Source organism: Odontomachus brunneus, unplaced genomic scaffold (genome assembly GCF_010583005.1).
Source record: "Odontomachus brunneus isolate Ranch 3 - 2012 unplaced genomic scaffold, Obru_v1 Obru_scaffold_039, whole genome shotgun sequence".
In the NCBI taxonomy this organism is placed as follows: Eukaryota; Metazoa; Arthropoda; class Insecta; order Hymenoptera; family Formicidae; genus Odontomachus; species Odontomachus brunneus.
The window spans coordinates 913691-937347 of record NW_022639489.1 but is presented as its reverse complement, the minus strand read 5'-3'; the positions used below and the strand labels follow the sequence as shown (position 1 = coordinate 937347).

The window sequence follows — 23657 nt, the reverse complement described above, 5'->3', positions numbered from 1 at the left end:
ACAAATTTGCATTGGAGTTTGCTTTAATTTGCATTTGGGATGTGTTTCGTTGAGACAACTCGCACTTCGATTTGTACGTCACACGAACGGATTAGTTTGATTGACTTTTAACAGTATTAATCAGTCGATCGTTGAAATTCATCCTTCACGCATCGTTTGAGCAATCGGTGTTATCCGATTATCGCTCCTAAATAATTTGCATAAAGAGCGATCTCGCGATTTAAATTTAATTTTTACAGACCGGTCACAACACGCAATTATTTCACATTTCCTTGCTTTCAGCTTCAAGAAATGTACTTAAAGATTGACGAGACGACTAATGTTCTCCACAATGGTGAGTCGAGTAATAGCGGAATATAAAATGTATCACAATTCCTTGAAACAGTAAATATCACCGAAAGAAATAAAAATTGCTATATTAGGTAAACGAATGATGAGCAAAAATTTTACTAATTTTCTTTAATTTAACAAATATTGAATGTATACACTCAACAAATGCATACGCAAACTTTAATACTATATTATTTTGTAATAATAATAATCCGCAATAATCAGCATATTTTTAAGTAATAATCACTACAATCGTTACTATAGATATCTGAAAAATAAGAGATTTTTACGAATTTTTTTTTAAGGAGATCAATATTATAGGGTCTTAAGCGTACTATATATCATTGCTTTAATTATGAAAAAATTATTTAGAAAACTACGGAATTTTGTCTATATTTTTTGTGATAATCACAGTGCCATTGGAACCAGTGGATAACATTATAGCTTGTGTAATAATTTGAAACAAGTAGAACAAAAGAATTTGAAAACTGTATTAAATTTGTTAGAGGGTAAAATAAGATTCTTTGGAAAATTTTCAAAATTAATACTTTTCCCGGAACATTAAATAAAAAAGAAAAACACAAGAGAACTGACTTGTAATTTCAAAGTGTCGGCATTTTGTTAACTTTTGACTTTTTGCAAGACAAACATAGTTTCGCGTTTCATATTTTATGGAGTCGATCGTATAGCTTTTATTCTCCTTTTCGACAAAAAGAAATAATTTATGTAAAAAAATGTGAACCAATATGTGATTTAAGTACGATGTTTATCTACTGCGGCTGAAAAAAAATGTTATTTAAATTGTGAGATAAAAGTTACATCTCTTTTTCTCGACTGTTGATGCATCGTGCAAATATAGAGCCCACAGGTGTTGTTAACAGTTGAGTGGATAAAATACATAATATACGGCTTCAACGTAATACAGCTCAAACAAAGTCAGCTGTTATGTAAGACCAAGTACCGCTTATAAAAGGGAACGCTGACGCTGTTGGCTATGCTCAGTTTGAAATTCATTCTGGAATTGATTTCTGAACTACGACGTTTAAGATGATGAAGTTGGCTATTCTGTTAGTCGTCGGCGTTATCGCCAAACGTGAGTAAACAAAATTTGTTAATCAACAATTAGCATATGTTTCAATGACATACTGTACGAAATATTAAATACGAGAAAAGAAATTATTTATAAGAAATAATTTGAAATATGCAAATTTTATCACACACACATACATATTTTTAAAAAAATTTTCCTATAATTTTACATATTAATTTTTGTATGTGGGTGTATAAATTTATGTAAATGTAACAAAAAAGAGATACTTACAAAGAAGGATATATACATATCTTTTAGCTAATATGTATGTGTATCCACGGATTGAAATATCTCCAGACAGATGAATGATTAGGAACTTAATTATTATCCTCAGAGGCATACGGGGATGAGCCTGAAGCTATAGTGGGTGGCAGCATGGCAACGCGCGGGCAATTTCCACATCAAATCTCTCTTCAGTACTACGGTTCGCATATTTGCGGGGGCACAATTATTGGCTCCAGAAAAATCCTCTGCGCTGCTCACTGTGTTGAAGATATGAGCCTGAGTTCCTTGGTACATAGGTAACAGTTACCACCAGAAACGTCTCATTCGATTATTGAATGTTTTTCTTAAATAGATATTATAAATATGTTAATATAAGAAAGCCAGCGACATTATAGTTTTTTTCTCCAGAACTTCATATCCTTATCTTCTAATTCATTTTGACTTTCTTATTTAACTTATTAAAATTATTTGTTATGCAGACAGTTGTAAGCGGTGGTATCCGTAGCTCCGGCGACGGGGAAAGGCACGAGATCGAGAGTATAAAGGTACATCCAGGTTATACTGGTCGACAGTCGGACGGCTGGAAGGACGATATCTGTGTGATCACTGTAAGTTTAGTTCCTAATCCTCGTTAAGTACGTAATGTAATAAGATGTAATGAGTGCGCAACAATATGAGATATTTTGTTTATAGCTGAAAAAACCGATTGCAATGAGCAGCGTCCAAAATGTAATTCCTCTAGCCAGTAGGGATTATGCTACTGGAAGTTATCGCGGTACAATTAGCGGATTCGGAAAGACTAGTGTAAATTCGGGTGTTTCGCCTTACCTTCTATACGCCAATGTGAACATTTTGAGTACCAAGGACTGCTTAGCTGCACACCCGAGAAACAGTTGGGGTGGCGCATACACCACTGAAAAACAAATATGCATTTTGGAAAAGCGTGGAATAGGTGCTTGCCAAGTGAGTGTTTTACCTTATCTTATACTTGATATATTTGGAAAGGATTATGTACATATGAATGTGTCTTCCTCAAGAAATAGAAACGAATTCAACGAGTACTAATGGAAAATGTACAATTTTTTAGGGTGACAGTGGCGGTCCTCTCATTTGCAATGGTGAAGTTGTTGGTGTCACCTCTTGGGTCGCGCCCTGTGCTTTGGGTGTTCCTGATGTATACACTTGTGTCCTACCTTATTTGAGTTGGATTAAGGCAAATCTATAGAAGTATTGATCATTCGAATGACCACAGTCGACCGGCGATCTATATTCCAGGCATTACTTACAATTTTCAGTTACTGCGTGTGAAACGTAATATAATTTTGTATCATTCTTATGAAAGATACCAATGATGTAACATCAGTAACATCATTTCTATAAGAATGATATTAAAGTGTAATCTCGTTGAATGATATAAAAGAATCAATAAAAAATAATCGTATTATGCAAAATAAATTTTGTGCGTATTCTTTTTCCCGAACATTGAACATTTGGCCAATAAAACTAAACTTCTTTTCCCGTGCATAGCTGAAGAAAGACACAAATGTACATAATAAAGCACATTAAAATCGTGTTTGTGTAAGTATCAATAATATTAATAAATGAACGTTGAAATATCAAAGTATCAAATTGAGAAAAACTTAACATCGAGGATCAAAAACTCGGCATGCCCCAATGAATACACTGCGGCGCTTGATAATATATTTCTAATATAAGTCAGCTCAGCTGTCATGCAAGGTCAAGTGCAGCTTATAAAAGAGAATGCTGAACTGTTGGCTATATCCAGTTTGAAATTGTTTCTGGTCTCGATTCCTGAATTGCGACATTCAAGATAATGAAGTTAGCTATTCTATTGGTTGTCTGCGTTATCGCCAAACGTGAGTAAACAAAATTTGTTAATCAACAATTTATAAATAGTGTAATTAGGGTATGTTTGAATCACATATTGTATGAAATATTAAATGAAGGAGAAGAAATTATAGTAAGAGATAATTTGAAATATGAAAATTTTATCACGCATGTTTTTAAAACATATTTTCCTATAATTTTATATATTAATTCTTGTATGTGGATGTGTAAAATAATGAAAATGTAACAAAAAAGAGATACTTGCAAGGAAGGATATATAGATGTTTTTTAGCTAATATGTATGTGTGTATACACGGAGTGAAATATCTCCAGACAGATGAATGATTAGGAACTTAATTATTACCCTTAGAGGCATACGGGGATGAACCTGAAGCTATAGTGGGTGGCAGCGTGGCAACGCCCGGACAATTTCCACATCAAATCTCTCTTCAGTACTGGGGTTTGCATATTTGCGGGGGCAGTATTATTAGCCCCACACACATCATCACCGCCGCTCATTGTGTTAAAGATATGCAACAATCATCTTTGGTATGTAGGTAACAGTTACGACCAGAAACGTCTCATTCGATTATTGAATGTTTTTCTTAGATACATATTATAAACATGCTAGTAAAAGAAAGCCAGGGACATTATATTTTTTTCTGCAGAACTTGATATCCTTATCTTCTAATCAGGGACCCGGACCGAAATGAAATTTCGCTTCGGTTACGGTCCGAGGCTATATTTCAATTTCGGTTTCGGTTTCGATTCCGGTTCTTTCATTGAAAACGGTGATCGTAACCGTTTGGATTTCAGTTATCATTTTCGAATTTTTTCGGTTACGGCTAGAAGTATCTATCGTAAAATGTATAAAGCATAACAAAATTAATACAGGAAGTCCTTAGACCCTATGGACAGCCCTTAGACCCAACGAGAAAGAGAGAGTAGGTGATACGTTCGCGCTTGTCTAATGTCCGAGGCTGACTGAACCACCGCTCGCTCACGGACACGGTCGCGTGAGTGTGTGTGCATCCCCTCCCTGCTGCTCGCGTGCTGCTCGGGGCTCACAGTTGCTATCTAGTTTAAAGGTCCTATACTCTGCTAAAAGTGGATAAAACAGCGATATATAATATATTCTATCTTTCTTCCTTCCTTTTTTACCATCGGAATCTCACTTCATGTTTCCATTTTCTGCCATTTGGTCGATGAAGACTATGTCCATTACACTTCGGACCATTGTTAACAGGAGCATCTGATAGCCATGATCAAATAGTCAAAAGTGTCCGTAGTTGGAAAACGCTCAGACATAGTAAAAAGTCTGTTCTTTTTCGCTGCATTACGGATCTTGTACAATACGTTGAAGTGAGAAAATATATACTTGTATTACTTCAACTTATTGCATAAGTTCAATAGTGCAATGAAAACGAATAGGCCTAATAATAGACCGAGCGTGAGATGCAAAATCTGAAGATCAGGAAGAAAGAGATGGAAGATAAGGATGGAAGATAGATTAGGATAATCGTTAGAGAGGGAAAGCACGGCATCTGCTTTCTGTTCTTTCTTTTAATCTTTACTTCCAAATAGAGGACACACTAGGTCTATGTTTATGGATGAATACTCCATTGCACATATTAAAGGAACTATAAACCCATACAGCACAAAAAGGTTGCAGGAACATTGCATAGATATTACATGGAAACATTGTAACATTTCATATATGTTGCGAAACGTTGATGCAACGTTGCCGCATGCTTGCAACAATGTTGAAATGTCCGCCCTTAGAAACGTTGTTGTGAAACGTTGTAGCAACGTTACGGTGGAATATAATATAATGGTTGCACTGAGTAGATGAAGCAGCTTTCCACTGCGCTGTTAGCAGTTTTGCAATTGTTGTAAAAATTTCTGCTGAGAGACACTTTGCGGTTTTCTATCATGTTTATTAAGCAATCCGGCGTGTTAAAAGTATGTTAGAAGAAATAGCAACTGCTTAGTAAGCATGTTGGCGTAAACCACCGATATCGCTCAATAGAAAATCTTACAACAATTGCAAAGCTGCCTGCAGTTCATAATAAAGTTAAACTGCGTTTTTTTTTGTTAAATGAACCAGTACAACTGATATAATAGTGAACACAACATGTTGCTACAAACATGATAGCATATAATGCAGATTGTAACAAATAAATACTACGAGCATAAATAGGCAACCAAAAAAACATATGTATAATAAGTTTGTAATTGTTTTGTATTCAAAATGTAATTAAATCTTAAATAATAATAAAATAATAATTAATTAATAATTAAGTTTAGCTAAAAAAAACAGACCAATAAATAACGCGGCACGCAAATTCTATGAACGCTATAAAGATATAAGAAAATATAGACATAAATAAATACTTCAATTTCTGTGGTTAAGATACAAATACGCATATATCATACATGTATTATGCATAAATTATAGCATTATAGTTTTTAATTATTTATAATGTTTCTGCAATGTTGTTCTAACATTTCCGATAGAAAGTTACAATTCCATGTTTATGTTATGTTTATGTAATATTACGTTGAAATTTGAAATGACGTAACGTTCCTATAATGAAACTGCAAGCTTCTGTGCTGTATGGAAAATAAAGGTGTACTTCTCTGTTCCAAATTTCCAATGTAAAACATGGAGAAGCAACGGAAATGTCCGCGTTGCAAAATACATGTGGATTTGGGTTTCGAACACAATCTAATGAGCTGCTAATCGCGGCTTTTGGCAATGGATTTCCAAATTCCCCCAAATAAAATATTTCTATAAAAAGTAATAATGTTTAACCAACCCGAACCGAAAAATGGACCGAAAACTGAAAAAAATGTTTTCGGTCCGGTTAGGGTTCCGGTCCATCAGCCTGTACATTATTTCGGTACCGGTTCGGTTTCGGTCCGGTCCGGATTCCTGCTTCTAATTCATTTTGACTTTCCTATTTAACTCATCAAAATTATTTGTTACGCAGACAGTTGTAACTGGTAGTATCTCTTCGCGCCCCGGCTACGGCCAAAGTCACGAGATCCAGTGTATACAGGTACATCCAGGTCATACTGGTCTAAAGAGGGACGGCTGGAAGGATGATATCTGTGTGATAACTGTAAGTTTAGTTCCTAATTCTCGTTAAGTACGTAATATAATAAAATGTAATGAGTGCGCAACAATATGAGATATTTTGTTTATAGCTGAAAAAACCAATTACAATGAGCAACGTCCAAAATGTAATTCCTCTAGCCAGTAGGGATTATGCTATTGGAAGTTATCGCGGTACAATTAGCGGATTTGGAAAGACTAGTGTAAATTCGGGTGTTTCGCCTGACCTTCTATTCGCTAATGTGAACATTTTGAGTAGAAAAGCCTGCACAGATGCACACCCGAAAAACAGTTGGGGTGTCGCATTCACCAATGAAAATCATATTTGCATTTTGGAGGAGCCTGGAATAGGTGCTTGCAAAGTGAGTGTTTTACCTTATCTTATGCCTGATATATTTGGAAACGATTATATACATGAATGTGTCTTCTTCAAGAAATAGAAACGAATTCAACAAGTTAGAAATGGAAAATGTACAATTTTTTAGGGTGACAGTGGCGGTCCTCTCATTTGCAATGGTCAACTTGTTGGTGTTACTTCTTGGGTTGTGCCCTGTGCTTTGGGTGTTCCTGATGTATACACTGCTGTCTATCCTTATTTGAGTTGGATTAAGGAATGTCAACAGAGGTGCTGATCATTCGAATAATCACAGTCGACCGGCGATCTATATTCCAGGGATTATTTACAATTTTCAGTTACTGCGTGTAAAACGTAATATAATTTTGTATCATTCTTATGAAAGATATCAATGATGTCAGTAATATTTCTATAAGAATGATATTAAAGTGTAATCTCTTTGAATGATATAAAAGAATCAATAAAAAATAATCGTATTATGCAAAATAAATTTTGTGCGTATCCCTTTCCCGAACATTGAACATTTGGTTAATAAAACTAAACTTCTTTTCCTGTGCATAGCTGAAGAGAGACACAAAAGTATATAATAAAGCACATTTAAAAAATCGTGTTTGTGTAAGTCAATAACATTAATAAATGAACGATGAAGTATCAAAGTATCAAATTGAGAAAAACTTAACATCGAGGCTCAAAAACTCGATATGCCCCAATGAATACATTATTCTTCAATATAAACGTTTACAATGCTACTAGAAATGTTATGTACATTAAATTTTATGTACATGAAAAGAAAAAGATATATATACTATATATAGAGGGTGCACGGCATAAAACGTTCCGGAAGGAAAATATGGTCATTTTTCGAACAACCACTTAAAATTTCGAGTTATTAAATAAGATAGATGGGCTAATCAGAGCGCACGACGTGACAGGCAGGACATACGAGGGCTGCTCCGTAAGTTTTGCGACTTGGCAACACTGGCGTTGCTAGGTAAAATCTAACCTTACCATCAAAAAATTTGACAGTTTGGAAGATTTTTTTACTGGAAACGTTTTATCGTACGGAGGCTACTTGTATTGTTTACAGTGACTTGAAAATTGTGTCTCAACGAAAAAATGGAATTAACACAAGAACACTTTCGTGCGATGATTTTTCACGACTTTCGACGTGGATTATCGAGACAAGAATGCATCGATCAACTTGCTTTCACTTTTGGCAATGAAGCACCACACAAGGCCACTATTTGTCGCTGGTTTAATGAATTCAATCGTGGTCGTAGTTCGCTCACCGACGAACCTCGCGAAGGTCGTCCAAAATCAGCTGCTGTGCCAGAAAACATCGATGCTGTGCGTGAATTGATAATGCAAGATCGACATGTAACATACCGTGAGATTCAGACATCCCTGGGTGTTGGTATGAATTGCATACAAATGATATTGCATGAACATTTGGCCGTAAAAAAAATTTGTTCACGTTGGGTCCCGCATAATTTGACAATTGCTCAGAAAAAGGATCGTGTAAATTGGTGCAAAAAAATGCTGAAGAAATTCGATCGAGGTGCGTCAAATGCGGTATATAACCTCTACACAGGTGACGAGTCATGGATCTATGCATATGAGCCGGAAACTAAACAGCAGTCGACTGTGTGGGTCTTTCAAAGTGAACCTAACCCAACAAAAGTTGTTCGCGCTCGAAGCACTTCGAAACAAATGGACGCCTATTTTTTCGGAAAAACTGGTCATGTGGCAACAGTACCCTTAGAGAAACGTAGAACGGTCAATTCTGAGTGGTACACAACCATTTGTTTGCCAGAAGTCTTCGGCCAAATAAGGAAAAACAACTCAAGACGACGAATCATTCTTCACCATGACAATGCGAGCTCTCACACATCGGCTCAAACAACCGCCTATTTGACCAGTGAAAATGTCGAATTAATGGGTCATCCACCGTACAGTCCTGATTTGGCACTCAATGACTTCTTTTTGTTCCCGAACATCAAGAATAAACTGCGTGGTCAACGATTTTCGACGCCAGAAGAAGCGGTTGATGTGTATAAAACACATGTTTTGGAGGTACCACTTTTGGAGTGGCATGGATGCTATAATAAATGGTTTGAGCGAATGCAGAAGTGTATTGATCATCATGGAGAATACTTTAAAAAATAATAAAGCCATTTTCAATGACAAATTACCGTGTTTTCCTTACTAGTCGCAAAACTTACGGAGCAGCCCTCGTATGATTCGCTACGGCTAGCACAAAAAATGCCGAAAACTTGCACGCCTATCTCATAGACTCAGAGGCGATGATTGCGTCTGGATCTGGTACCCATTATTATAAGGAAACTTTTATCAGATCTTCGATTATAGTTTTTGTGTTTGAGATTTTTGATACTCAATTACTCGGAAGACGAATTGATTCCGAAATTCCAGTTAAGCTACACGATCGGGTTGTTTGGTGTGATACATACTCGGCGTTGTACCGCTACTGCGGCGCTTGATAATATATTTCGAATGTAAGTCAGCTCAGCTGTCATGCAAGGCCAAGTGCAGCTTATAAAAGAGAACGCTGAACTGTTTGCTATATCCAGTTTAAAATTCTTTCTGGAGTCGATTTCTGAATTGTGACATTCAAGATAATGAAGTTAGCTATTCTGTTGGTTGTCGGCGTTATCGCCAAACGTGAGTAAACAAAATATGTTAATCAACAATTTATAAACATTGTAATTAGGGTATGTTTGAATCACATATTGTATGAAATATTAAATGAAAGAGAAGAAATTATAGTACAGACAATTAGAAATATGCAAATTTTATCACGCATGTTTTTAAAACATATTTTCCTATAATTTCACATATTAATTCTTGTATGTGGATGTGTAAAATAATGAAAATGTAACAAAAAAGAGATACTTGCAAGGAAGAATATATAGATGTCTTTTAGCTAATATGTATGTGAGTATCTATGGAGTAAAATATCTCCAGGCAGATGAATGATTAGGAACTTAATTATTACCCTTAGAGGCATACGGGGATGAACCTGAAGCTATAGTGGGTGGCATCAAGGCAACGCTCGGGCAATTTCCACATCAAATCTCTCTTCAGAACTTCAGAAATTCGCATATTTGCGGGGGCAGTATTATTGACTCCACACATGTCCTCACCGCTGCTCACTGTGTTGCAAATATGAACCAGAATTCCTTGGTACGTAAGTAATAGTTACCACCAGAAACGTCACATTTGATTATTGAATGTTTTTCTTAGATAGATATTATAAACATGCTAATATAAGAAAGCCAGCGACATTATAGTTTTTTTCTCTAGAACTTCATATCCTTATCTTATAATTCATTTTGACTTTCCTATTTAACTCATCAAAATTATTTGTTATGCAGAAAGTTGTAACTGGTAGTATCTCTTCGCGTCCCGGCTACGGCCAAAGTCACGAGATTCAGTGTATACAGATACATCCAGGTTATACTGGTCTACAGAGGGACGGCTGGAAGGACGATATCTGTGTGATCACTGTAAGTTTAGTTCTTAATCCTCATTAAGTACGTAATGTAATAAGATGTAATGAGTGCGCAACAATATGAGATATTTCGTTTATAGCTGAAAAAACCGATTACAATGAGCAATGTCCAAAATGTAATTCCTCTAGCCAGTAGGGATTATGCTACTGGAAGTTATCGCGGTACAATTAGCGGATTTGGAAAGACTAGTCTAAATTCGGGTGTTTCGCCTGACCTTCTATTCGCCAATGTGAACATTTTGAGTAGAAAAGCCTGCACAGATGCACACCCGAAAAGCAGTTGGGGTGCATTCACCAATGAAAATCATATTTGCATTTTGGAGAAGTATGGAATAGGTGCTTGCCAAGTGAGTGTTTTACCTTATCTTATATTTGATATATTTGGAAAGGATTATGTACGCATGAATGTGTTTTCCTCAAGAAATAGAAACGAATTCAACGAGTTAGTAATGGAAAATGTACAATTTTTTAGGGTGACAGTGGCGGCCCTCTCATTTGCAATGGTCAACTTGTTGGTGTCACCTCTTGGGTCGTGGCCTGTGCTTTTGGTGTTCCTGATGTATACACTGCTGTCTATCCTTATTTGAGTTGGATTAAGGAATGTCAACAGAGATGCTGATCATTCGAATAATCACAGTCGACCGGCGATCTATATTTCAGGCATTACTTACAATTTTCAGTTATTGCAAAACGTAATATAATTCTGTATCATTCTTATAAAAGGTACAAATGATGTACGTAATCATTTCTATAAGAATGATATTAAAGTGTAATTTGTTTGAATGATCTAAAAAAATCAATAAAAAATAATCGTATTATGCAAAATAAATTTGTGTATATTCCTTTTCCCGAACATTGAACATTTGGTCAATAAAACTAAACTTCTTTTCCTGTGCATAGCTGAAGAAAGATACAAAAGTATATAATAAAACACATTTAAAAAATTGTGTTTGTGTAAGTATCAATAACATTAATAAATAAACACTGAAATATCAAAGTATCAAACTGAGAAAAACTTAACATCGAGGGTCTAAGACTCGACATGCCCCAATAAATACATAATTTTTCAATGTTAAATGTTTACAATGCTACTAATAATTTTGTATACATTATTGAAAAGAAAAAGAAATATATACTATATGTACAGGGTGCCCGGCGTAAAACATTCCAGAAAGAAAATATAGTCTAACACATTTTTCGAACAACCACTTAAAATTTCGAGTTATTAAATAAAATAAATAAAATATAATAGATGGGCTAATCAGAGCGCATGACACACGACGCGGCAGGCAGGACATACGGTTTGCTGCGGCCAGCGAAGTAAATGGCCGATTGCTCGCACGCCTATCTCATAGACTCAGAGGCGATGACTACGACTGGATTTGGTATCCATTATTAAAAAAGAGACTTTCATCAGATCTTCGATTATAGTTTTCGTGTTTGAAATTTTTGATACTCGATTACTTGGAAGATCAATTGATCCCGAAATTCCAGTTAAGCTACACGATTGAGTTGTTTTGTGTGATATGTACTCGGCGTTGCATCGTTACTGCAACGCTTGATAACATATGTCCAATGTAAGTTAACTCAGCTGTTATGCAAGGCCAAATGCAGCTTATAAAAGAAAATGCTGAACTGTTGGCTACATTCAATTTGAAATTTATTCTGGTGTTGATACTGAATTGCGACTTTTAAGATGATAAACTTAGCTATTCTGTTGGTTGTCGGCGTTATTGCCAAACGTGAGTAAACAAAATTTGTTAATCAACAATTTATAAACAGTGTAATTAGAGTATGTTTGAATTATATATTGTATGAAATATCATACGAAAGAGAAGAAATTATAGTAAGAGATAATTTAAAATATACAAATTTTATCACGCATGTATGTTTTTAAAACATACTTACCTATAATTTCATATGTTAATTCTTGTATGTGAATGTGTAAAATTATGAAAATGTAACAAAAAAGTGAAACTTGTAAGGAAAAATGAACAGATGTCTTTTAGCTAATATATGTATTTATTTACGGAGTGAAATATCTTCAGACAGATGAATGATTAGGAACTTAATTATTACCCTTAGAGGCATACGGGGATGAACCTGAAGCTATAGTGGGTGGCAGCAGAGCAATATCCGGACAATTTCCATATCAAATCTCTCTTCGGCGCAACGGTTTGCATCTTTGCGGGGGCAGTATTATAGGCCCCAAACACATCGTCACCGCCGCTCATTGTGTTGAAGATATGGAACAATCATCCTTGGTATGTAGATAACAGTTATTACTAGAAACGACTCATTCGATTATTGATGATTGTTGTTTTTCTTAGATAGATATGATCAACATGCTATTATAAGAAAGCCAACGACATTATAGTTTTTTCTCCAGAACTTCATATCCTTATTTTATAATTCATTTTGACTTCCCTATTTAACTCATTAAAATTATATGTTACGCAGACAGTTGTAACCGGTAGTATCTCTTCGCGCCCCGGTCACGGCCAAAAGCACGAGATCGAGTGTATACAGGTACATCCAGGTTATACTGGTCTACAGAGGGACGGCTGGAAAGACGATATCTGTGTGATCACTGTAAGTTAATACCTAATCTTCGTCAAGTACGTAATGTTATAAGATGTAATGAGACAACAACAATATGAGATATTTTATTTATAGCTGAAAAAACCGATTACAATGAGCAACGTCCAAAATGTAATTTCTCTAGCCAGTAGGGATTATGCTACAGGAAGTTATCGCGGTGTAATTAGTGGATTTGGAAAGACTAGTGTAAATTCGGATGTTTCGCCTGATCTTCTATACGCCAGCGTGAACATTTTGAGTAGAAAAGCCTGCACAGATGCACACCCGAAAAGAAGTTGGAATGGCGCATTCACCAATGAAAATCATATTTGCACTATGGAGCAGCATGGAATAGGTGCTTGCCAAGTGAGTGTTTTATCTTATCTTATGCTTGATATATTTGGAAAGGATTATGAACACATGCATGTGTCTTCCTCAAGAAATAAAAACAAATTCAACGAGTTACTAATGGAAATGATATAATTTTTTAGGGTGACAGTGGCGGTCCTCTTGTTATCAATGGTGAGCTCTGTGGTGTTACCTCCTGGGTCGTACCCTGCGCCATGGGATATCCTGATGTATTTACTGCTGTCTATCCTTATTTGAGTTGGATTAAGGAATGTCAACAGAGATGCTGATTATTTGAATAATCGCAGTCGACCGGCGATCTATATTCCAGGCATTACTTACAATTTTCAGTTATTGCGTGTAAAACGTAATATAATTCTGTATCATTGTTATGAAAGATACCAATGATGTCGGTAACATCATTTTCATAAGAATGATATTAAAGTGTAATCTCTTTGAATGATATAAAAGAAACAATAAAAATAACCGTATTATGCAAAATAAATTTTGTATGTATTCCTTTCCCCGAACATTGAACATTTGGTCAATAAAACTAAACTTCTTTTACCGTGCATAGCTGAAAAGGGACACAAAAATACAAAATAAAGCATATTTAAAAAATCGTGCTCGTGTAAGTATTAATAACATTAATAAATGAACGCTGAAATATCAAAGTATCAAACTGAGAAAAACTTAACATCGAGGATCAAGAACTCGGCATGCCCCAATGAATACATCATTCTTCAATATAAATGTTTGCAATGATACTAATAATTTTATGTACATTATTGAAAAGAAAAAGAAATATGTACTATATGTACAGAGTGCCCGGCATAAAACGTTCCAGAAGGAAAATATGGTCAAAGTCATTTTTCGAACAACTTAAAATTTCGAGTTATTAAATAAATTAGATGGCCTAATCAGAGCGCACGACGTGGCAGGCAGGATATATGGTTCGCTACGGCCAGTGAAAAAAATGCCGAAACCAATGTCTCACACGCCTATCTCATAGACTTAGAGGCGATGACTGCGTTTGGATCTGGTACCCATTATTATAAGGAAACTTTTATCAGATTATAGTTCGAATATAGTTTTCGTGTTTGAGATTTTTTATACTCGATTACTCGGAAAACTATTTGATTCCGAAATTCCAGTTAAGCTACACGATCGGGTTGATTTGTGTGATACATACTCCGCGTTGCACCGCTACTGCGGCGCATGAAAATATATCTCCAACGTAAGTCAGCTCAGCTGTCATGCAAGGCCAAGTGCAGCTTATAAAAGAGAATGCTGAACTGTTGGCTATATCCAGTTTAAAATTCTTTCTGGAGTCGATTCCTGAATTGCGACATTCAAGATAATGAAGTTAGCTATTCTGTTGGTTGTCGGCGTTATCGCCAAACGTGAGTAAACAAAATTTGTTAATCAACAATTTATAAACAGTGTAATTAGCGTATGTTTGAATCACATATTGTATGAAATATTAAAAAAAGAAGAAATTATAGTAAGAGATAATTTGAAATATGCTAATTCTATCACGCATGTTTTTAAAACATATTTTCCTATAATTTAATATATTAATTCTTGTATGTGGATGTGTAAAATAATGAAAATGTAACAAAATAGAGATACTTGCAAGGAAGGATATATAGATGTCTTTTAGTTAATATGTATGTGAGTATACATGAAGTAAAATATCTCCAGACAGATGAATGATTAGGAACTTAATTATTACCTTTAGAGGCATACGGGGATGAACCTGAAGCTATAGTGGGTGGCAGCAGGGCAATACCTGGACAATTTCCATATCAAATCTCTCTTCAGTACTGGGATTTGCATATTTGCGGGGGCAGTATTATTGGCCCCAAACATATCATCACCGCCGCTCATTGTGTTGAAGATTTGAATCAGAAATACATGGTATGTAGATGACAGTTACTACCAGAAACGACTCATTCGATTATTGAATGTTTTTCTTAGATAGATATTATAAATATGCTAGTAAAAGAAAGCTAGCGACATTATAGTTTTTTTCTCCAGAACTTCATATCCTTATCTTCTAATTCATTTTGACTTTCTTATTTAACTCAACAAAATTATTCGTTACGCAGACAGTTGTAACCGGTAGTACCCGTAGCTCCGGCGACGGGCAAAGTCACGAGATTGAGTGTATACAAGTACATCCAGGTTATACTGGTCAACGGCGTGACGGCTGGAAGGACGATATCTGTTTAATCACTGTAAGTTTAGTTCCTAATCTTTGTTAAGTGCGTAATGTAATAAGATGTAATGAGTGCGCAACAATATGAGATATTTTCTTTATAGCTGAAAAAACCGATTGTAATGAGCAAAGTCCAAGATATAATTCCTCTAGCCAGTAAGGATTATGCTACTGGAGATAATGTCGGTACAATAAGCGGATTTGGAAAGACTAGTGTAGATTCGGATGTTTCGGCTGACCTTCTATACGCCAGTGTGAACATTTTGAGTTCGAAAGCCTGTTTAGATGTATACCCGAAAAACAGTGGGGGTAACGCATTCACTAATGAAAATCATATTTGCACTTTGGCGAAGCGTGGAATAGGTGCTTGCCAAGTGAGTGTTTTACCTTATCTTATGCTTGATATATTTGGAAAGGATTATGTAGACATGAATGTGTCATACTCAAGAAATAGAAACGATTCCAACGAGTTACTATTGGAAAATGTACATTTTTTAGGGCGACAGCGGCGGTCCTCTCATAAGCAATGGTCAACTTGTTGGTGTCACCTCTTGGGTCAGGCCCTGTGCTTTAGGTGTTCCTGATGTATTCACTGGTGTCTATGCTTATTTGAGTTGGATTAAGGAATGTCAACAGAGGTGCTAATTATTCGAATAACCACAGTCGACTGGCGATCTATATTCCAGGCATTACTTACAATTTTCAGTTCCTGCGTGTAAAACGTAATATAATTTTATGTCATTCTTATGAAAGATACCAATGATGTCGGCAACATCATTTCCATAAGAATGATATAAAAATATAATCTCCTTGAATGATATAAAAGAAACAACCGTATTATGCAAAATAAATTTTGTGCGTATTCCTTTTCCCGAACATTGAACATTTGGTCAATAAAATTAAACTTCTTTTACCGTGCATAGCTCAAGAGAGACACAAAAATACAAAATAAAGCATATTTAAAAAATCGTGTAAGTATCAATAACATTAATAAATGAACGCTGAAATATCAAAGTATCAAACTTAGAAAAACTTAACATTGAGGATCAAAAACTCGGCATGCCCCAACGAATACATCATTCTTCAATATAAATGTTTACAATGCTACTAATAATTTTATGTACATTATTGAAAAGACAAAGAAATATATACTATATATACAGGGTACCCGGCATAAAACATTCCACAAGGAAAATATGGTCGAAGTCATTTTTCGAACAACCACTTAAAATTACGAGTTATTAAATAAAATAGAAGGGCTAATCAGAACGCACCACGTGGCAGGCAGGACACACGGTTCGCTGCGACCAGCAAAGAAAATGCCGAAAGCTCGCACGCTTATCTCATAGATTCAGAGGCAATGACTGGGTCTGAATCTGGTACCTATTATTATAAGGAAACTTTCATCAGATCTTCAACTACAGATTTCGTATTTGAGATTTTTGATACTCGATTGCTCGGAAGACCAATTGATCCCGAAATTCCAGTTAAGCTACACGATCGGGTTGTTTTATATGATACATACTAGGCGTTGCACCGCCACTGCGGCGTATGATACTATATCTCCAACGTAAGTCAACTCAGCTGTCATGCAAGGCCAAGTGCAGCTTATAAAAGAGAATGCTGAAGTGTTGGGTATATGCAGTATGAAATTCATTCTAGAGTCGATTTTTGAATTGCGACATTCAAGATGATAAAATTAATTATTCTATTGGTTGTCTGCGTTATCGCCAAACGTGAGTAAACAAAATTTGTTAATCAACAATTTATAAACAGTGTAATTAGGGTATGTTTGAATCACATATTGTATGAAATATTAAATGAAAGAGAAGAAAGTATTGTAAGAAATAATTTGAAATATGCAAATTTTATCACGCATGTATGTTTTTAAAACATACTTACCTATAATTTCATATGTTAATTCTTGTATGTGAATGTGTAAAATTATGAAAATGTAACAAAAAAGTGAAACTTGTAAGGAAGAATGAACAGATGTCTTTTAGCTAATATGTATGTATTTATTTACGGAGTGAAATATCTCCAAATAGATAAACGATTAGAAACTTAAATATTACCCTCAGAGGCGTACGGAGATGAGCCTGAAGCTATAGTGGGTGGCAGCATGGCATCACCTGGACAATTTCCACATCAAATCTCTCTTCAGTACGGGGGTTCTCATATGTGCGGGGGCAGTATTATTGGCACCAGACATGTCCTCAGTGCTGCTCACTGTGTTGAAAATATGAATAAGGACCAGATGGTACGTAGGTAACAGTTACCACTAGAAACGACTTATTCGATTATTGAATGTTTTTCTTAGATAGATATTATAGATATAAAAATATAAAAAAACTAGAGACATGATAGTTTTTCTCTGCAGGACTTCATATCTTTATCTTCTAATTCATTTTGATCTTCCTATTTAACTCGTCAAAATTATTTGTTACGCAGAAAGTTATGACTGGCAGTATCTCTTCGCGCAGAGGCTCCGGTCAAACTTATGATATCCAGTGTATTCAAATACATCCAGGTTACACTGGGAAATCGGCTGACGGCTGGAAGGACGATATATGTTTGATCACTGTAAGCTTAGTCCCTAATTCTCATTAAATACGCAATGTAATAAGATATAATGCGTACGCAACAATTTGCAATATTTTGTTTATAGCTGACAAGACCGATTACACTAAGCAACGTCCAAAATGTAATTCCTCTAGCCACTAGGGATTATGCTACTGGGAGTTATCGCGGTATAATTAGCGGATTTGGATGGACTAGCCCAAATTCGGGTGTTTCGCCTAACCTTCTATTCACCTCAGTGAATACTCTGAGTAGGCAAACATGCTTAAATGCACACCCGAAAAGAGAGAATAACGCATTCACCAATGCAAACAATATTTGTACCTTCGAAGCTTATGGAAAAGGTGCTTGCTATGTGAGTGTTTTACCTTATTATACTTGATGTATTTGGAAAGGATGTACACATGCAGATATCTTCCTCGGGAACTAGAAATGAATTCAATGAGTCCCTAATGGAAAATGTACTATCTTTTAGGGTGACAGTGGCGGTCCTCTTGTTATCAATGGTGAGCTCTGTGGTGTTGCTTCTTGGGTCGTCCCATGCGCCCTGGGTGCGCCTGATGTATTCACTGCTGTTTTCCCATATCGGAGCTGGATTAGTCAATCTCAACAGAGGTGCTGATCGTTCGAATAACCATAGTCGACCGGCGATCTATATTCCAGGCATTACTTACAGTTCTCAGTTACCGCGTGTAAAACATGTCGTTGAAATAATTGGTATTTTTCGTCAGAATGATATAAAAATGTAAAAGAAACAATAAAAATTAATCATATTATGCAAAATAAATTTTGTGCAAAATAAATTTTATTCCTTTTCCCGAACATTGAACATTGGTCAATAAAATTAAACTTGTTTTCACGTGCATAACTAGAAAGGGACACATAAGTATATAATAAAGCACATTCAAGAAATCGTACTTTCTGGTGGTTAAGTTTATTCGATCACAAAACTTCTCATCAGGAGCTTCGTTTAAGACTGTTTTATAAAGGGAAATATTTTACTCGAACGGGGAATTGATGTCCAGGTTTTACAGTTAATAACTGTTTTTTATTTACACACAAAATATCCAAGGAATCGATCTCGCAATTACTCAACAATTCTTAGAACTCAGATGCTCCTTTTTGTCAGTTTGCAACGTACAGTGGCATTGTAGGCATTGTACAGATTGTATGTAACTTATAGTCTCTAGCCTATAAGATTACGAATGCTCGAGATTCCGCTACTTAAACTTGCCATATGTCGGTATCTTGACTCCAAATCAACACCTTCTTCGGCAGAAAAGACCGGGGACGAATCTCCCTGTGGAGTCACTTCCGGACACCACTAAAATCCTCCGAAAATCCTCCTTTGACATGTCGTCGAGTTGATTGACAGCAACATCGGCGAATCGTATTTCGTTCCTCTCGCAGTTTTCCCGTTTTATCATGAGTAGCCATGCCGTTCTGGGCGCGGAAAGAAAGAATACTTCCTGTCGTGGCTGTGTCGGTTATGACGGTTCTCGACGTCTTGGAAGAGGCTCGGGACAGTGATGCGAATGAAAAGGCGTGATGGTTTTGGTATAAAATGAACTCATTTACTCGTATTCCAAATGTTACAATTATTCGATTCGATTACAAAGGTTTTCCAGTGATTGTCCGCGGCTGCCTCGGAAAGAGATTTTGCGTTCGGTCTATATAAATTCATAATCTATATTCGTCTTCGTTTTCACTAAAGTAATACGCGAGTAAATTTCGTTGTACGTTCTCCTTTATATGGAGAGTCGCGTATTCCACCATTTAAATCGGCTCTACTGTTTTCAGTGTATATAACCGCCTTGTGACTCGTAATACCGGTTCCCTATTCCATGTAGTCCTACGTTTAGGATCTTTATGGTTGATGTTTCCTTCCAACTTTCAATTTCTGTTAGTCGCACGCGATCGCAGGTATATAACAATGTTTTCCGGACTTATAGTATATAGTTGCGAGACGCATGATGTATTCCGATGCGTTCGCAGTTTCGCTGCACGATCCGGTGTAGGTCGCTGCCTGATGTTGAGGTTGAATCAGCTGGGATGTTACTGCCTTCTGTAGTTTGCTCCGTTGTACGTTGCTTGGGGCAGGTCAGCTCGGCAAGCTGATGCGACGCAGGCTTCGGTTTTGCTGATAGCAGGTTTTGGCGGTCGTAGCTCCGACGGCCATCTTCGAGTTCACTAAAGCGTTGTCTTTCTCCGGTCCCACAATTTCCTCGTTGTTTACGTGATTTTCGAGTGTGTTTCGTGTGCGCCTCAAAATTCTTTGTGATTCTCTAATTTAGCTTTTCACTAGTTTGTCGCTTTTTGGCTTTCTTCCGTTATGGACGTCGAAGATGGAGAAGTATCAATCGATAATCGATTGAGGATCCCACCGCTGTCACCAGTTTTGTCGTGGCCGTTTCGGTTCTCGACGTCTTGGAAGAAGCTCGGGACAGAGATCCGAATGAAATGTTGTGGCTTTGGTATAAAATAAACTGATTTATCCGTATTCCGAATGTTACAATTATTTGGTTCGATTACAAAGGTTTTTCCAGTGATTATGTTCCAGTATCCGCGACTGTCATTGCACCAATCGAGTTTTGCGACCTCTGTTCGAGGTGTTGGTTCTTTCTTATTTATATACGAGATTTCAGCAGGGCTAACGTATGCGAGGTTGCAACAAAGTTGCACCTTACGCGTAAACTTGGTTACGCCGTTTTCTACACGGCGTTTTTTAATGTAGAAATTGACTTTAAGTCATTGGGTCACTAAATTTGAGTATGCAGTATCGTTTGCGCAAGGAAATTACATTGTATGGAGGATTATGTACATTATTTTTATCTATCTATTAATTTATTGCGGCGGGTTCTGGTTTTCGGTGGGCGTGCTGGCGAGTGCGAATTTCGTGGATGTTTGTATATTTGTGCAATTTAGTGTTCGTACATATAAGCGTAAGGAATATGAGTGTCGCGATTAGATTAAGTTAAAGCGGATGAACATGCGTGAGCCTCGCAAGCGGCGGAGTATACATTTATTTATTAATCAGAATCACGCAAGTCGACTCTGTAATAATATATAAACATTCATATTGCGATATAAGTTCCGGCAAGGCGAATTGATTGAGACGGTCTGCTAGTCGTCTCAATTGCATTTGGCTTGCCCACACACCGAAATAGTTTTTCTCCTTGTGTTTGCTTGGCCCACTCAGGGGGGGAGCTAGTGTCCCCTGAAACAAAAATCTATATTAAATCAGGGCACAATATTCTATTATAATAATTTATAATAATTTATAATAATTTATAATAATTTATAATAATTGACAATAACTTATAATAATTTATAATTTATTATAATAATTTGTATTTTATTACCGGGGGTTTTGTCTCCCAGATCATTTACTGAAGATTTTTTCCGATTCAGATCAGTCACACGTACGCATGCACACAAGCAATGCGCGTTTTCAGATTGCGTTTGTAATATATAGGCTGCAATAAGTAGCATGTATCTATAATGATTGTGATCAATTCATAAATTTACGCTAGAGGAAAAATTCATGATCAACCATTAAATGTACATATCAAGCTGTATTTGCAATTTCACCTACATTTTCCGATAGGTTTACAAATTTAAAGTTTTACAAATTTAAATTTATCAGTCTGCGCTTGTGACGTCCGCGATCCGCATTGCAAACACGTAATCTGGATTTGTAATTAATTGACGAGACAGAAAAGATTTTCGTAGGTGAAATATTATCAAGATTTTCGTATAGACTGCACCAATCAGAATGTACGCATATTACGTGCGCAAACATTAAATCGATCCTGTATCTTTTCGACTAGCGTAAACTTGTAAATAAAATAAAACACTTTTATAGATAAATTCAATAAAGTTCAATGATTATTACTGCGCTCCGATATTCACTCTACTGTAGATCTATAGTTTGTATCATATACTTATAGAATTTTAGAACTGACAGTGAATATTGAAATGCAATTGCGAGTCTGCGAGTTCACATTATAGGAAAAGATACATCATTACATGAAAAAAATTTTATAGTAAAATATGTTATAAATATAGAGATCCAGTCAAATCATGTTCTATTACTTCAATTGCCAGTAAAGTTGGAAAAATAATATATTTGACAAGAATTAATGGAATACAATTTTACAAGATGGAAAATTAGTGAAAAAGTATGAAATCATTGTGGAGACAACTTAGTATTAAAAATTGAAATAATAATAATAATAATAACAACTTAGTATTAATAATTAAAAAAATAATAATAATAATAACAAAAATATCTTTATTTTAAAATTATAGTTATTTAAAACTGCTAATAACAAAACGTTTAAAATCACAAATTTAAAAATTAAAGGTGTATCTACGTCAAAGATACATATAAGCACAGATATATATAAAATTATTAATGCAATTTTCAACAATAATAAAAATATAATTAATGGACATTATACAAACGTTGTGCGCAGTAAGCACACAAAATGAATTTTAATTAATGATTCCATAATAAAAAAATGCAGTTGGCCACAGAATTCTAAAGATGCATATATTTTCTTTACTGCGAAATTAATGTAATAAAATTTGTACCTAAATAATCTATACAAAAGGCAATGAGATCGTAACAAACAGTCCTTACAAAAGATAGAAAAATGCTGAGTATCAAAAATTGCGAAATAAATGTTAACTTAAATAAAATGTAGATGTTTTAAATTAATTATATTCTAAAAAAAAAATCAAATCAATATAATTAACCAAGTACATATATTAATACTTATTATACAAGTAATTATGTGATAAGTTTCAATAACATTAATAAATGAACGCTGAAATATCCAAGTATCAAATTGAGAAAAATTTAACATCGAGGATCAAAAACTCGGCATGCCTTAATGAATACATCCTTCTTCAAAATAGATGTTTATAATGCTATTAATAATTTTATGTACATTATTGAAAAAAAAATATATAAATATATTATCGCTATCGGGAATCTATAATAATGTTAAACATTATAAGAAAACTTTCATTAGATTTTCGATTATAGTTTCCATGCTTGAGATTTTTGATGCTCGATGACTCGGAAGACCAATTGATCCCGAAATTCCAGAAAAGCTACACGATCAGGTCGTTTTGTATGATACTCGGCGTTGCGCCGCGACTGTGACGCATGATAATATATCTTCAATGTACGTCAGTTCAGCTGTCATGCAAGGCCAAGTATCGCCTATAAAAAGGAACGCTGAACAGTCCTACATCCAGATTGAAATTTACTGTGGTGTCAATTCTGAATTGCGACGTTTAAGATGATAAAATTAGCTATTCTGTTAGTTGTCGGCGTTATTGCCAAACGTGAGTAAACAAAATTTGTTAATCAACAATTTATAAACAGTGTAATTAGCGTATGTTTGAATCACATATTGTATA

The 23657-nt window shown here is 35.5% G+C and overlaps 5 protein-coding genes across 5 annotated transcripts in view; all 5 read left to right on the top strand.

The window, feature by feature from the left end:
* Window positions 1-1251: 1251 nt before the first annotated feature.
* Window positions 1252-3100, top strand: LOC116844159 (chymotrypsin-1-like). Its single transcript, XM_032815354.1, has 5 exons — window positions 1252-1423; window positions 1755-1933; window positions 2125-2253; window positions 2339-2608; window positions 2733-3100. Exons 1-5 carry the CDS (start codon window positions 1378-1380, stop codon window positions 2868-2870), a joined length of 762 nt encoding a protein of 253 aa, XP_032671245.1. The 5' UTR covers window positions 1252-1377; the 3' UTR covers window positions 2871-3100.
* An 87-nt stretch (window positions 3101-3187) lies between these two features.
* On the top strand, window positions 3188-7436 carry LOC116844158 (chymotrypsin-1-like). Its single transcript, XM_032815353.1, has 5 exons — window positions 3188-3522; window positions 3864-4042; window positions 6487-6618; window positions 6704-6973; window positions 7097-7436. Exons 1-5 carry the CDS (start codon window positions 3480-3482, stop codon window positions 7241-7243), a joined length of 771 nt encoding a protein of 256 aa, XP_032671244.1. The 5' UTR covers window positions 3188-3479; the 3' UTR covers window positions 7244-7436.
* A 2069-nt stretch (window positions 7437-9505) lies between these two features.
* LOC116844157 (chymotrypsin-1-like) lies at window positions 9506-11324 on the top strand. Its single transcript, XM_032815352.1, has 5 exons — window positions 9506-9645; window positions 9986-10167; window positions 10359-10490; window positions 10576-10842; window positions 10968-11324. Exons 1-5 carry the CDS (start codon window positions 9603-9605, stop codon window positions 11112-11114), a joined length of 771 nt encoding a protein of 256 aa, XP_032671243.1. The 5' UTR covers window positions 9506-9602; the 3' UTR covers window positions 11115-11324.
* A 745-nt stretch (window positions 11325-12069) lies between these two features.
* On the top strand, window positions 12070-16293 carry LOC116844095 (transmembrane protease serine 9-like). Its single transcript, XM_032815221.1, has 10 exons — window positions 12070-12237; window positions 12581-12759; window positions 12956-13087; window positions 13172-13441; window positions 13567-13710; window positions 14781-14826; window positions 15165-15343; window positions 15535-15663; window positions 15749-16018; window positions 16143-16293. Exons 1-10 carry the CDS (start codon window positions 12192-12194, stop codon window positions 16287-16289), a joined length of 1542 nt encoding a protein of 513 aa, XP_032671112.1. The 5' UTR covers window positions 12070-12191; the 3' UTR covers window positions 16290-16293.
* A 924-nt stretch (window positions 16294-17217) lies between these two features.
* The window catches only part of LOC116844094 (transmembrane protease serine 9-like), a 9069-nt gene continuing 2629 nt past the window's right edge, over window positions 17218-23657 (top strand). The window contains exons 1-5 of the mRNA XM_032815220.1: window positions 17218-17380; window positions 17726-17904; window positions 18096-18227; window positions 18313-18579; window positions 18700-18843. Of these exons, the coding sequence (XP_032671111.1) occupies window positions 17335-17380; window positions 17726-17904; window positions 18096-18227; window positions 18313-18579; window positions 18700-18843 (768 nt within the window). The 5' untranslated portion in view covers window positions 17218-17334. The remainder of the gene's footprint in view (window positions 17381-17725; window positions 17905-18095; window positions 18228-18312; window positions 18580-18699; window positions 18844-23657) is intronic.